Source organism: Notamacropus eugenii, chromosome X (genome assembly GCF_028372415.1).
Source record: "Notamacropus eugenii isolate mMacEug1 chromosome X, mMacEug1.pri_v2, whole genome shotgun sequence".
Classification (NCBI taxonomy): domain Eukaryota; kingdom Metazoa; phylum Chordata; class Mammalia; order Diprotodontia; family Macropodidae; genus Notamacropus; species Notamacropus eugenii.
Genome location: NC_092879.1, coordinates 74,441,230 through 74,455,168, shown reverse-complemented (window position 1 = coordinate 74,455,168; position 13,939 = coordinate 74,441,230). Strand labels below are relative to the sequence as shown.

Here is a 13,939-nt window from a genome sequence, read left to right as displayed (position 1 = left end):
GTGTGTTTTGGTCTAGAAGGTCAGTATAAGGCGCAGCAGTATAACAAGGGAACGCTAACACCTGAGGGCCAGCTTCAGTGCCTTAAAACTCTTTTATGCTCAAGTTTACAACCATCCTTCAAGTCTTGTGTTAACAGACAAGGAGGTTTGGGGAACGGGGGTCCTTCTCTAGGCCAAACTTGACTCCAGGAACTGAATATACTGTAGGTGTTCGAGTTTGGGATAAAATTATGGGAAAGCAATCCCAACCAAGGGACTGAGGACGACCAGCTCCTGCGTGACGTTGGTTCTCTAGGGAGGATCAGTGGAGGTTGGAGTCGTTATCAAGAACAACTTGCTCCAGGGAAAAGTTATGTGTTTCCAGTGAAAGACAAAAAGTCCACACTATCTCATCAGCATTACAAGTGAAAGTACTCCCTAACTTCATTCCAGAACTCCAAAAAGGATAGATGGCCCTGACTAGGGGAAGATTTGCACTGGGGAGGTAAAGGGGGGGGAGTCCTGGCCAGTTGGGTAAGGTTGTGCCACGTGGCTGCCTGGGCATGCAGAGAGGCTTGTTAGGGAAACTGACTCTTCTCTCAGGAGAGCGCACAGCTGGAGCGGGGCAAGAAGGCTTCTGCCCTTAACTAAAAAACAGGAGCCTGTTGAGAACCCAGCCCGTCCAGGGAGGCAGGCATCGTCTCCATCTGAACGCTGCACACAGGCGGCTCTGGGTCTACGGCCTCACCCGCTGGGGTGCCCCCCTGCCCCCCACGCTCCCAGGGCTCACTTGTCCCGGATGATGGTCTGGAGCTCCCGGATCTGGTCGTTCATGGGTAGCAGTTTGAGCTGCGGGCCGAGCTGGTAGGAGAAGAGGTTCTCGGGCTCTCGATCCTCCAGCTGGGGGCCCTCGGCGCTGTCCCCGGGCGCAGCGGCCGCGCCGTTGGTGGCAGGCAGCTTAGCCGGGCCTCCCGCCTGGTCCGGCCCCGGCTCATCGCCAGGTTCTGCCGGCTCGGGACAGGGGGAGGCGGTGGCCGCGAGCTGCTGGTTGTGACAGGGCATGATGTCCGGCCGCCGGAGGTCCTGGGCCATACAACGGGCCCGCTGCCCCTATGCTGCTACAGCCCAAAGGTACCCACCCGGCGGAAGCACGCTTCCGCCTCCTCTGCCGACCTGGCCCAGCCCAGCCCGCTCCGACACTCTCTCCACCTCCCCTTCCCAAGGTCCCCTCACCCTGGCCTGGGCCCCACCCAGCTCCCCTAGGCCCCTCCAGCCCAATGGCCTGTGGCTCGGTCCGCCCCGCCCATGGGCGTGCGCCATTGGCTCCAGGACCCGTCACTCCTGGGTTCTTTTAGTTAACTCCTTCTTTCATGTCCCTCTGACACCAGCACGTGGGGACTGACAACTTCACTCTTCTCCATCCCTGGCTCAGGGCCTGCAGGATCCGCACCCTCACCAGGCAATACCGCGGGATTTGGACCTGGAAGAACCCTTAGACTTCACAAAAGGTCCAACCTCTTCATTTTCCTGAGGGAGAGCCTGCCGAGGCATGGACCAGAATGAACTCCTGCCTGACCACTTCCACCTTCGTGACAAGTAAGCCACATCCCCTTCAGAGCTCAGTTTCCTTTTCTGTAAAATGAGAATTTGGACGAGATCAGGAGGGTCTAGAAGTTAGGGAGCACAATACGGAGAGCCCAGAACTTGGAGTCAGGAAGACCTAAGTTTGAAATCTGCCTCAGAAACTAGCTGGGGAACCCTGGGCACTAACCCTGTACACCTTAGTTTCCACAGCTGTAAAAGGGGGGAATAACAACTATACCAACGTTCCAAGGTTGTTGTGAGGATCAGATGGGGTAAATTTGTAAAAAGTATTTTACAAACCAATCGATATAAAGGTTAGCTATAATAATAATTAATAATGATAGCTAACATTTATAGAGCATCTGCTATGGCCAGCACTGTACATCAACCCTGGGAGGTAGGTGCTATTATTATCCCCACTTTACAGATGAAGAAACTGAGGCAAACAGAGCTAGGAAGTCTCTGAGGCTGGATTTGAACTGAAGTCTTTCTGACTAGGCTTAGCATGCTTATCCACTGAACCACCTAGCTGCCTTTAAGGTTAAAGAAACTCAACAAGGATTAGAGAACTGGTCTTTCTCTGAATCTACCCAGATTCCCCCCTCCTCTCTCCTCCCCCTCCCCCCATACTCTGAGGTATAGACTCAGACCCTACCTCTCCATACAGAAATGCCTTCAGTTAACAAGACAGGGTGTAGTGATTCATGCCTACCACAGTCTGAAGGGCTCAGCTCCATATGGCCAAGCCTTTTTTATGTCCTTAGATGACCAGGAAGTCAGATCACTAGCAGCTTGGAAGGAAATCCTATCTCCAAGGGTGCTTGTCAGAGACAGTTTCCTTGCCCCTTCCAGAAACAACCAGCCTGTCTTACGTGGCAGAGATTCAGACCCTCGTAGTAGATCCTGATGCTGTGACCTTCCCTGAGGTGTGCTAGAGTCAGCTCAAAGAGGCTCCTAGGAAAACCGATTGTTAAATTTTCAGTGTTAGTATTTATACCTCCAGAATACACAAAAGTTTCAAATTGAGGCTTGATTTATTGTTTTGTTAATTGTCTAGACTTAAGAAAGTGGTAGAGAAAATGTTAATAATGCAGATTAAATTTAAAAGTGTGGCCTGAATGATTTTTTTTTCCTTGGAGACCCCATTGTTAAACCTTTACTAGCACATCCCCCCACAATCCTCCCTGCCTAGCTCCTTGAAGGCAAGGACTGTCCTGCTTCTCTTCCCGCCCCCGCCCCCATGCTTAGCACTTCACAAAGGTTTTTTCCCATGATTGCTTGATTCTCAGTTGGATGCTGTTTCCTGTTTCCTATTGGGGCTCTGTAACTCCTGCCTGGCAGATATATGGGAATGGCTCTGTCCTATCTCCACTCTGAGTTTAAAGCTCTCTTGATAATATTCACAATAGAGCAGGCAAACAGCTCTTGTCAGTTAGACCCTATTCCTGGCCAAGAGCCCATCTTTGCTTTTTAATTCAGGGTGGTGTGCTGAGGCGTCAAATTTGACCAAGTTACATTAAACCGTAACTGCAAAATGTTTAACAAAACAAACAAAAATGTCATACCACCTAGATAATGTTGATTTGTGGGTTTGCAGCCCAAGGCAGGGATCCCTTTCTTTTTGTTTGACACCACCTGAGTGCTAGACTTGGAGCAAGGAAGATCAGAGTTGAAATCCTGACTTACATTCCATATCTATAAAACGAAAATAATGATACTTCCAAGCTCACAGGGTTTCTGTAAAGGGCACATGTGAGATAAATGTATCAAGTGCTTTGCCAACTTTGAAAAATGCAATAGCTATTATTACTATACAATAGCTATTATTATTGGGTAGCTAGGTGGCACACTAGCTTCAGTCTCTTCTTCTGGTGTTCAGATGTGGCCTCAGACACTTCCTAGCTGTGTGACCCTGGGCAAGTCAGGTCGTCCTGTTTGCCTCAGTTTCCTCATCTGCAAAATGAGCTGGAGAAGGAAATGGCCAACCACTCCAGTATCTTTACCAAGATAACCGCAAACGGGATCACCAAGATTCAGACGCAACTGAACATTTATTACCATTCTGATGTTTTTGGTGGGTGGCCATAGGAAGTCTCTGAAATTTCTGAGCAGGAATGACATGCCCAAATCTGTGCATGAAAGCCCTCACTCTGGCATTGGTTGGTAAAGGGAGTAGAGAGCAGAATCCCTAAAAGGCAGCTCTTGCTACAGCCCAAACAAATAGTTCTTTCTCTTCTCCAGGGGAGGAGGGCGTTGTGCCTGGTTGCTTCCTACTCAAGTTAGTGCTGACCCTCCAGGGATGCCCAGTGCTTAGTCTTTTCCTGAAGTTGCCAGCTGCCTTGACCCTGATTGGCTAGTGGGAAGGGGAGCCTAGGACTCCAGTCCCCCTCGGTCCCAAGAGTCCCAGTCTACAGCATCTCTTTCCCATCCTTCTTTCTCTTCCCCCCTCCCCAAGCAAACAAAGCATTGCCAACAATCTCTCAGGGTTTACGGACTGCACCTGCTGACTTGAAGTGGGTAGAAAAAAATGGAGTGGCTACTTGGCCTGTAAATGCTCTAAGGAAAGTGGCAGCGAGATAGTCTTGTCTCATTAGTACCAAGCTAGATGCAGCCATGATTTGAAAATGGTCTCATTGTAAGACTTCCCAGGACTTTAACTGGGCTACATTCATTCTTGAGTGTCTAATCAGACAAATGGCCTTGTTTTCTCAATGATGCTCTGTAGGAACTGAAGCAGTTCTTGTCCTCTGGATCTCGGAGGGAGGAAATAGGCCACACTCCCTCCTGTCCCAAGCAGGGTCACTAGGTCTGCTCATCCATGCTCGCTTTGCTTTCTGAAGCCAAATGTGCCCAAGTGCTGTATTGCGTTTGTTGTTAAGTTCACTATGAGTGTCCCCGAAGGGTGACTGAAGGTCTCAGGGCAACATGGATGACAGAAATTCAAAAAAGATGATTCCAAATCAGGATGATGGGCGACAACTGAGTGTCACTTACAGTGTAATAGATTGGTTCAGGGGTGGGGGGAACCTGTGGCCTTCAGGCCACATGTGGTCCCCTAGGTCCTGAAGTGCGACCCTTTGACTGAATCATGGGTTGGATTTTGGTGTCCTGTCCTCCTTTTACTGACGTTTGTGGAAGGCAGGACTTGGAAGGAGTCTTTGAAACTGACAGGCAAAGAAACTGGAGGCCCAGAGAGGTGAAAAACCTGGCTCAAAGTCACACAGGATCCTTTAGCTCTGATTCCAGGGGTCCTTAACTTTTTTGAGGGGGGAGAAGAAGAATGGACCACTTCTCAGAAGAATAGCTATTAAGAATTTATTTATTGTTGAAGAAAATGCTAAATTTTGGTTAAAGGTTAGTGAAAATAAAAGATTTAAGATCTTTTTTTCCTCTCCAAGTTCTGCTCTCCAAGTAGACCCTACTATGTTAAGAACCCCTGCTCTAGGGCTAGTCAGGTGGTGCAGTGGACAGAGCAGAGGCCCTGTAGTGAGGAGGACCTGAGTTCATAATCCAGCCTCAGACACTTGACCCCAATTGCCTTGCCTTCCCCCCTTCAAAAAAACCCCCTCTGCTCTAAACTCTGCAGGGCTAATGAATTGACCAAAGGAGGAAAGGAGTACAAGGAGAGGTCCTATTGCCCATGTCTCCTCTGCACTCTCATTTGAAATGAGCACCACCAGACTCCCTTAATCTGTGGGAGGGAGCAACTTATCTGAAGCCTAGAACTTCCTCTAAGAGCTATGCTAATACCCACAGGCATGGGAAAACTGGCAGAGGAAAGCCTCTAGTGTGGGAGTTGTGTCTTGTCTTCTGTGGAGGATTTTACAGAAAAATAGGGACCAAGAGAGGTTCTGGCTGTCTGTGGGTGCTGCCACCCTAGCATCCCAAGGTGAGGAAGGAAAAGGTGCCTCTACTGAGGTCTTTCTCCAGTGCCATCCTCTGGTAGAGAAGTGACTGGTGACTCCCAAGGTCTGTGTCAGGGGGCACCGCTTGAGTAGATCCTACAAAGCTAGAGAGATCTCTGAGTGTGGATGCCCAGTATGTGTGATGTCCAAGAACAGGCATGGTGATCATGACAATCCGAGGGCTTCCCCTGCTCTGGACACAGCCCTGCTCTGTCTTTGCTGGAAACTTCTCTACCCCATGCCCAACTGTTGCTGCTGCTTTTTTTTTTTTTTTACAGATGAGATTGTTGGCAATGCTTTGTTTGCTTGGGGAGGGGGAAAGAGATGTTTTTACAGATGTTTTATTTTAATAAATAAACCATAGTCTGGCTTCTGAATTATAGATATAGTGAAGGAAAGCTTATAAGCCTAATAAGTTCCTAATCTGGGATTCCTAGATTTGGGTTTGTTTCAGTAGAATTGGTTTCCTTTACGACATTTTGTATTTTGTGCATTTAAGGGTGCTGTTCTGAGAAGGGGTCCATAGGCTTCATTAGACTGCCCAAGAGATCCATGATACAAGAAAAGTAAGACATGCATGTTGCTAATAATGCTCGAGTGAATGCGCATCCCATGTGCCTATTATAATAACCTGAAGAACTCAAAAGCCAGAGGAGAAATAGTCTGCCGTACCCAGCTGAGCCCAATCCATGGCAGGTCCCAGAAACAGGAGACTCAGTGACAGCTGGGCAACTGATTGGCCAAGTTACTGTGCTAAGTACTAGACCCTTAGGGACTTTATATTCTTTTTTGTTTTTGAATTTTGCTTGAGGCAGTTGGGGTTGTGACTTGCCCAGTGTCAAGTGTCTGAGACCAGATTTGAACTCTGATCCTCCTGACTTCATGGTCAGTGCTCTATCCACTGTGCCACATTCTACTGGGAGAGCCAGTATGTTAATAGGTACATCCAAGATGTACTGCATAGAGAAAGTAAATGGAAGGGAATCTCAGAGGGGATGGTACTAGCCCCTAGGGGGTCCAGGACAGGTCTCTAGTAGAAGATGGGATTTGAGCTGAGTCTGTAGGGAAGCATAGAAGATAGCCATTGAAAAAGCGTGTAGGCAGGAGGTGATGGGATGTGGTGTGTGAAGAGAATGATGCAGAAGAAACTTGAAAAGCTACGAAGGGGCCAAGCAAGCGACTTTCTTTGATAGGGTGAGGGGGAGGGTAATAGAGCTAGGTGGCCTAGTGGATAAAGCGTTGAGCCTGGAGTCAGGAAAACCTGAGTTCAAATCCAGCCTCAGACATATTTGCTGTGTGATCTTGCATGAGTCACTTAACCTCTGCCTCAGTTTCCCCATCTGTAAAATAGGGATGATGACACCAATCTTGCAGGGTTGTTGTGAAGATCAAATGAGATAGCATTTATAAAGGAGTTGGCTTGTGGTAGATACTTAACAAATGTTTCCTTCCTTCCTAATATGGAGCCATTGGTCTTTATTGAAGAAAGATTTAAGATGGTCATACCTATTCTTTAGAAAAAAAACAGCTTGGCAGCTGAATGGAAAATAGGGAGACCTGACACAGGGAGACCAATTAGAAGCCTGGTGTAGTAGAACAGGTAAGGGGCAATAACATGGTGACTGAGCAAGTATAAAAGAGAGGGACATAGACAGATGTTGTGAAGGTAGAAATGACAGCGGCTGGATCGGTTGGGGGTGGGGAGCGCAGGCCAAGTGTCGGTGAGAATGACACTGAGCTTGAGAGCCTGGGAATCTGAAAGGATAATGGTGCCCTTGACACTAAGAGAGCAGTTCAGAAATGGGGGGCTGGGGCTTGCAGAGATGATGAGTTTGGTTTTGGACATGCTGAGTTCTTGATGTCCAAAAGGCACTTGGTGATGTGAAACTGGAGCTCAGAAGAGTCTCTGCTTTACTTCATTTAATAAGTCGGAGATAAGGTCATCTCTGGCTCTAAGGACTCTCAATCTTGCGTGATTCATTAAGTTGGACATCTGAATTTTCTTCAGCTGCTCAATTTTTCTCCTTCTAATATTTCGTTATCTTCAGTCTCTGTTTGCACAAGACGACCTTTCTCAATGTTGAACTCTCCTGCCTTCTCATTTGCTTCTTGTTCAACAAAAGCCATCATGTGCTCTCCCTTTAGACATCAGCATCGCTGAGGCATGGTGACAGCAGTGACTACACTGCCCTTAGGCCTAGGACAAAGACAGCCAGCTACTTGCTTTTCTTTCCCCGTTTGATTTTTTTCCCTCACGCCTCCTTATCTTGGACATCAGAAATGGGGAAACCAAGCAGACACTCCTGAGAGAGCCCAGTTCTAGACATCTGGCGATCTTTTGCCTTTTGTTGCCAATTCTGTGGAGGTGATAAGAACCCAGATATCCCCCACCTCAGCTAGGAAGAAGGAAGAAAGGCTGACCAAGCTGGTGGAAGAAAGGCAGCTCCTCACTCTTCCAGCTTGGCCTTTATTATCTGTACGACTAGGAATAAGTCATTTCCCTTCAGTTATCCTACATATGACTATCACTGACCTAGGCACTCACACTCACATGCACACACACGCACACATGCACCCACCTACTCACAGGAAATCACCAACACACATTTACATACTCGGTTTATACTCCCACACACTTCTGTATGTTTACAGATACTCCTGTGGTGTACACACTTCTCCTCACTAGGACACACTCCCAATGTGTTGGTGCACATTCTTGCATGTTCATGCAAAGCTCCCAAACGTGCTCACACACACTCCCGTAAAGACCCTTACATACTAATGTACTCTCCAGCATGTACTCATGCATATTTACTCTTCCATATACTTGCACACACTCTCAGAATTCACACATATGTACTGACACACTCATGAGTCTGTGTGCAGCAAAGTACATGAGTATGCATGAGTATGTGAGAGTGTGGGAGAGTCAGTGTGAGTTTCTAGGTGTGTGAATCTGTGAGTGTGCACGATGTGTGACTGTGGGAGAATGCATGAGTATAATTTGTTTGGTTGTGGGTGAGTGTGTGGGAATATATATGAGTGTGTATGACTGTTACACTCACTGTCCTACACACACACACACTCTTGCCAGCATGAGTGTATGTGTGGTTGTGTAAGTATATGAGGGTATATGAGTGTGAGAATACATGAGATGTACAAGTGTGAATGAGCGTGCATGACTTTGAACAAGGGACATAAGTGATCATGCACAAGTGTGTGAGAGTGCTCATTAGTGTAAGCTAGCATGCAGGCGTGTGAACGAGCGTGTAGGAGTGGGCACTAAAGAGGAAATATGGGAATATGGGAAAGTGAGGTCAGAGAGTAATTGCTACACAAGGAGGAGCTGACGAGGGCTGCAAATTTGAAGATGACCTTAGTTCAAAATAATCCTATTTGAAGATCAAAGGCAGCATCTTGGAGAGTCACATAATCTCCAGAAGCCTCAGTTTCCTCATCTGTAAAATGGGAGTACTTAAAAAAAAAAATCGGAAGAAACTTACCTCATGAGGTTGTTGTAAGGATAAGAGGCAGCTAGGTGGGGCAGTAGGTAAGAGCATTGGCCTTGGAATCAGGAAAGTCTGCGTTAGAATCCCGTTCAAGTCTCAGACACTAGCTGTGCAGCCCTGGGTAAATCACTTAACTTTTCTCAGCCTCAGTTTCTGTATCTGTAAAATGGGGATGATAATTGAATCATCATCATCATCATCATCATAACACCTACCTCTCAAGGATGTTGAGGGGACCAGTGAGATAACACTTGCATCATGTTACCCTGAGCAACTCCTTCCTGGATCTGAGCTTTTATTTCTTCCTCGTAAAATGGAGATCCTATTCATAGCACTCTAGCTATTGCTTTGAGGAAAACACTTTTTAACCCTTCAGATATTGGGGATGGGAGTTATTATTCTAGATATGGGGTGTTCCAAATTGTCTAAAGGATTCTAGGGAAAGAGACTGAGCTAAAGTTAAATGCCATCCCCATCCATCAACTGCAGGGAATTGGATTGACAAGATAATTAAAATGTATCCTGGTTCTGACTTATTAAAAATTACATTACAGACCATGAGCTAATATGTACTTGCCTACAAAATTATTGATATAAATCCCTTCATTACTTCTGCGAAAGAGTTTCTCAAAGTAAGCCTGACTTCTCTCTGCTTCTGCCCCATCAGCATCCTCCGATTGTCACCCACATTCAGATCTTGCCAGCAGGTATCTGTGCATTTGGCCAAAGGTCTGGCAATGGTGGCCTGGGTGGGATACTGAAGCACTGATCAAAATGGTGCCCTGTACTAAACTGGGGGTCTGGCTCTTGGTCTGGTCTTTGGCAGGGTCCTGCAACCTCTGGCACAGACGTGACCAAGAGAACCAGGAAGATATACAAAGGGATTGTTAGGCTCCCAGCCGGAAATTATCTTGGGGCCCCACGTTGTCCCCGCCCAAGCCACCTAGTATACGTTGGATCCTAAGGCCCCTAGCAGCTATTCCATAAAGCCTACTATGTATGTGGAAGTTTCCCTAGGGATGTACACAGCCCAGGAGAACACAGAGATACATAAGAAAAGTCCCCTGAGTGGCCAGGCTGCCCAGAATTGTGTGGCTCTTCCACACAAGAGAATCTCCTGGCTGTATTGCTCACCCTTTGGACAATGTAACCCTGCAGTAGGAGGGTCACTATACAAACACGAGCCCAGGCAGCCGGGGACAGAGCACTCGATGCCTTATAAGGGTTAAGAGAAAAAGCTACTGTATATGTTTATACTTGTATGAAGAACATAAACTCTTGAGGGCAGGAACTCTCCCTTTCTTTCCATCTTTGTATCCCTAGATTGTTAGCACGGTGCTTGAAACAGAATAGGAGCTTAAGACATGTTTGTAGATGGACTGACTTTCCTGATTGGGGCAGCGCCCCTACACATGTCCCCTCCCGCACATTCGCATAGCACAAGATGTGACTGCCACTGAGAAGTGAGGAACATTTTTGGAGGGGAAAGTGGTGAAGATTAATCATCCAGGACTTTCCCTGTATCCTAGGAATACTAATGATATTTGGCATTGCTACAGCATCATGGTCTTTAAAAAGAGCTTTACATATGGGGTCTCATTTGATCTTCACGATTATTGGCCCTATTTTATTTTATTGAAGGCCCAGAAAGCAGAAGTGACCTGCCCGCATTCACAGTCTGAATAAGTGTCTGAGCTGGAACTTCAGTTCGGCCCTCCTGACTCCAAATCCAGTGGGGAGGATTTCTAAAGTCTTAGGCCCTTATTGGTGTTCCAGCTAAACTTTTCCACACCACATCCTCCATGCAAACTGTAGGTGCCTCCATAGGTCACTGCGAAAATGTCTGATCACCCTTTCTTGATTACCCGCCGCCCCCGCCCCACACCTTTTGGCCATATCAGGAATAGGAAGTCATATAGAGACAGTCCTCATTATCAACTCCTGGAACAGGAGGTTTGGCAACTGTACCTTTCTCCATTGGCAGTGTGTTTTAGTAGAAGTAGCCTTGGACTTGGGCCCAAAAGCCCAAGGTTCGAATTCCAAGGCAACCGTATAGTATCTATGTGACCCTATTGCAAGTCACCATGATGAAAGTGAAGGAGCCCTGGGTTTGCAGTGAGAAGAACTAGGTCTGTATGCCAACTCTGCATGACCTTAGGGAAAATCATTGTTCTGGACCTCAGTTTCCTCCGTAAAATGAGTGATTTGGGCTATGTGTGTTTGTGTGGACTGGACTTGAACTCAGGTGATCTGGAATCCAAAGAAGGCCATCTCTCTATGCCTGACACCACCTTGCCTCTCCGATAGAAAAATGGTTTTAAAGATATGAGGTTTTTTTTATAAAAGGAAGTGAGCAGCTTGAGATCATTGAAAGAACTTTGAAATTTCTCAAATGTGATCCAGCCCTTCCTATTTAAATCTAAGTCCCACATTGTATGATACTGTAACCTCTCTGAGGCTCAGTTTCCTGATTTGTAAAATAAGAATAATCAAAGTCACACAATCTACTTCACAGGGTTTTTGTGAGGAAAGTGCGCTAAGAAATGTGTTATCTGAGAAAAAGTCCTCCAGAGTTGTAAGTAATATTTCTGCTCCCCCAACATTTCCATGATTGGCAGTAGAAAAAAAAATGCTACCATTTCAAATAATGAAATTCCAAAATATTCAAGAAAGGAATCAATTGGGTTTTCCTTTTTGTTTTTAATCATCAGCTCCTGTCCATTTATGTCGATGGATATGAGGAACATCTGTGTTCTCAGGCACATGAACGCTTCTTTGTTTTCCCCATACAGGTCCCATCCCATCCACTTCCTGACATCCTGACCTATTTTTAGCTATGTCCTTTTATGAATCCTTTACAAAGGCTCTGCCCAATGTACTAGAAAGCTTTCTGTGGCTCATTCAGTATTTTTGGATGGGAATGGAGGCACCACAGCATAGAAAGAGTCAAGGTGGGGCCTTAGGGTCCCTAAGGCACAGATTTGAAACTTGATTCCGATGTTTTCTGGCTGCGTGACCGAGGGCAACCTCATTTGTGAAATGGAATGTTTGAAGCACTTGCCATCAAAAACTTGTTGGGAGGTGCTCCAATGAGAAGGTGGGTATTTTAAAAAATAATAATAAAGTTCTAGCAAACAAAGCATTTCGAGGATATCACTTCAGGCTACATCTCTTATCCTTCAAAATCTCAACATGACTAATCCACCTCCTGGCAGACAGAGGGGATGAGATGGGTATTATGGAGCCAAAAGGTGATCATGTGAAGTCCGCCCTTCCCCAGGCTTCTTGGGAAGGGCGTGGGGAAATAGCCTCTGGGGCCATGTGGCCCTTCCTGAAGGAAGGAGCACGTGCTGACTGTTGGGTTGTGCTAAATAGGGATGCTTTGCTTTCATCAAAGTAGTTTAGTGTGAGTTAGTCAGAAACCTTTTTTTGAAGAGCTGAAGGCAGTATTAGAGGAAATGTGGAGGGGATGAGTGGATGCTTACTGTGGTAATTGTCTAAATGCCTGGCCAGTGAAGAACTGGCTGGCCATTGGGAGAGGGGAGCTGCGTGTAGGTAGGAGTAGGGCTCTGGTTCTAGGACCCCAACCCCCTCCCTACCTGCCAAAGTTATGAATGATGAGAAACTGAGCTCACTTTGGGTCTCTTCCAGCTTATTTGAATTAGGCATTTTCTCAGCTCTTCCAAGATCTCTTTAATTCATACTGGGCAGAAACAACTCCAAAAAGCAAAGTGCCACCGAGTGATCCAGAGTGGAAAGTTTGCGTGCTAATGATTGGCAGTAACAGGGCCCTTTTGTGACCCCTTCCATTTCTGGCTCTCTGCATCCTTAATGATGGCTTTTATGCCTTTTCTCATGGCCAAATCACCGCTGGTAATCTGCAGTCAGTTTACACTTACTATATAGCTTTTTACTGCCCTGTGAGTTCAGTTATATGATTGCACACTATAGAATGCCACGTTCTTCAAAGAATCGAAATTGGAGTTGACCTGTAGACTTTGGACCCAGGTGATCTCCTGCAGTTTTCATTCTTTGGAAAACATGGAGTTCTATGGTTTGTGGTCATATAACATCAAGGAATTGTGTGTAAGGAGGTAGAAGGCTAGGAAGAGCAAACAGTTCAGATCTTTACTCTGATTGGTGTGGAAAACTCCTGTGAGTAAACTCCCTGTACTAATGCAGATCAACTTATGTAATTTAAAGTCTTGGAGTTTCCTGAGGGGACTGAAAGGTTAAGTGAATTTCCCAGGATCCAATAAGCCAGCATGTATGGACTGAACTTGAACTCAGATGATCTTGAGTCCAAAGAAGACCAGTTTTCTATACCCTACACCACACTGGGTCTCCAACAGAACAGCGGTTTTTGAGGACATGAGGGTTTTTTTGTAAAAGGAAGTGAGCACCTTTAGATCATTGAAAGAACTCTGAAATTTCCCAAATGTGATCCACCAGTCCCTCTTCATCTTTCTAGTCACAGGTCTAGTTCTCCTAGGCCAGATCACACTGTTTATTCGTCAGGAGATGAAGAGTGTTTTCTGGGGCTTAATGCAAATGGAAGGCAATGGAGTGAGAAGATGTGGATTTGAATTTTGGCTTGCTACTTGATTACCTAGGTGAATGAATAAAAAATATTTAAGTGGACCCCAATAAACAAGTCATTCTTTGCTTCCAAGGGGCTAGCATTAGAAGAGAGAGATATAACTCATGGGAGGATTCTCCTGTAGGCATACGGAAAGTTCCTAAGGTGAGTAAGGAGTTACAGTAAGATAGATGGAAATGCATCTTCTTTAAGGTCATTTCTATTGATAAAATTATATTTTATCTACCACCAACTTGTTTTTCTCCCTGATGTGCAAACCCCCAAAGTGGTGTTTTGCCCTGACCCCTGCTGTGTAACCCAGCCAGCTTCAGGGAGGGGATACCCAAAATCAGAGCATAAGAAGCCCTGCCTTTGAAGTGTCT

General features: G+C 46.2%; 1 protein-coding gene across 1 annotated transcript in view; it reads right to left on the bottom strand.

Annotated features, from left to right (window-relative positions):
* Positions 1-1,215, bottom strand: part of UPRT (uracil phosphoribosyltransferase homolog) — a 34,803-nt gene extending 33,588 nt beyond the window's left edge. The window contains exon 1 of the mRNA XM_072626986.1: positions 770-1,215. Coding sequence (XP_072483087.1) covers positions 770-1,071 — 302 coding nt within the window. The 5' untranslated portion in view covers positions 1,072-1,215. The remainder of the gene's footprint in view (positions 1-769) is intronic.
* Positions 1,216-13,939: the final 12,724 nt, after the last annotated feature.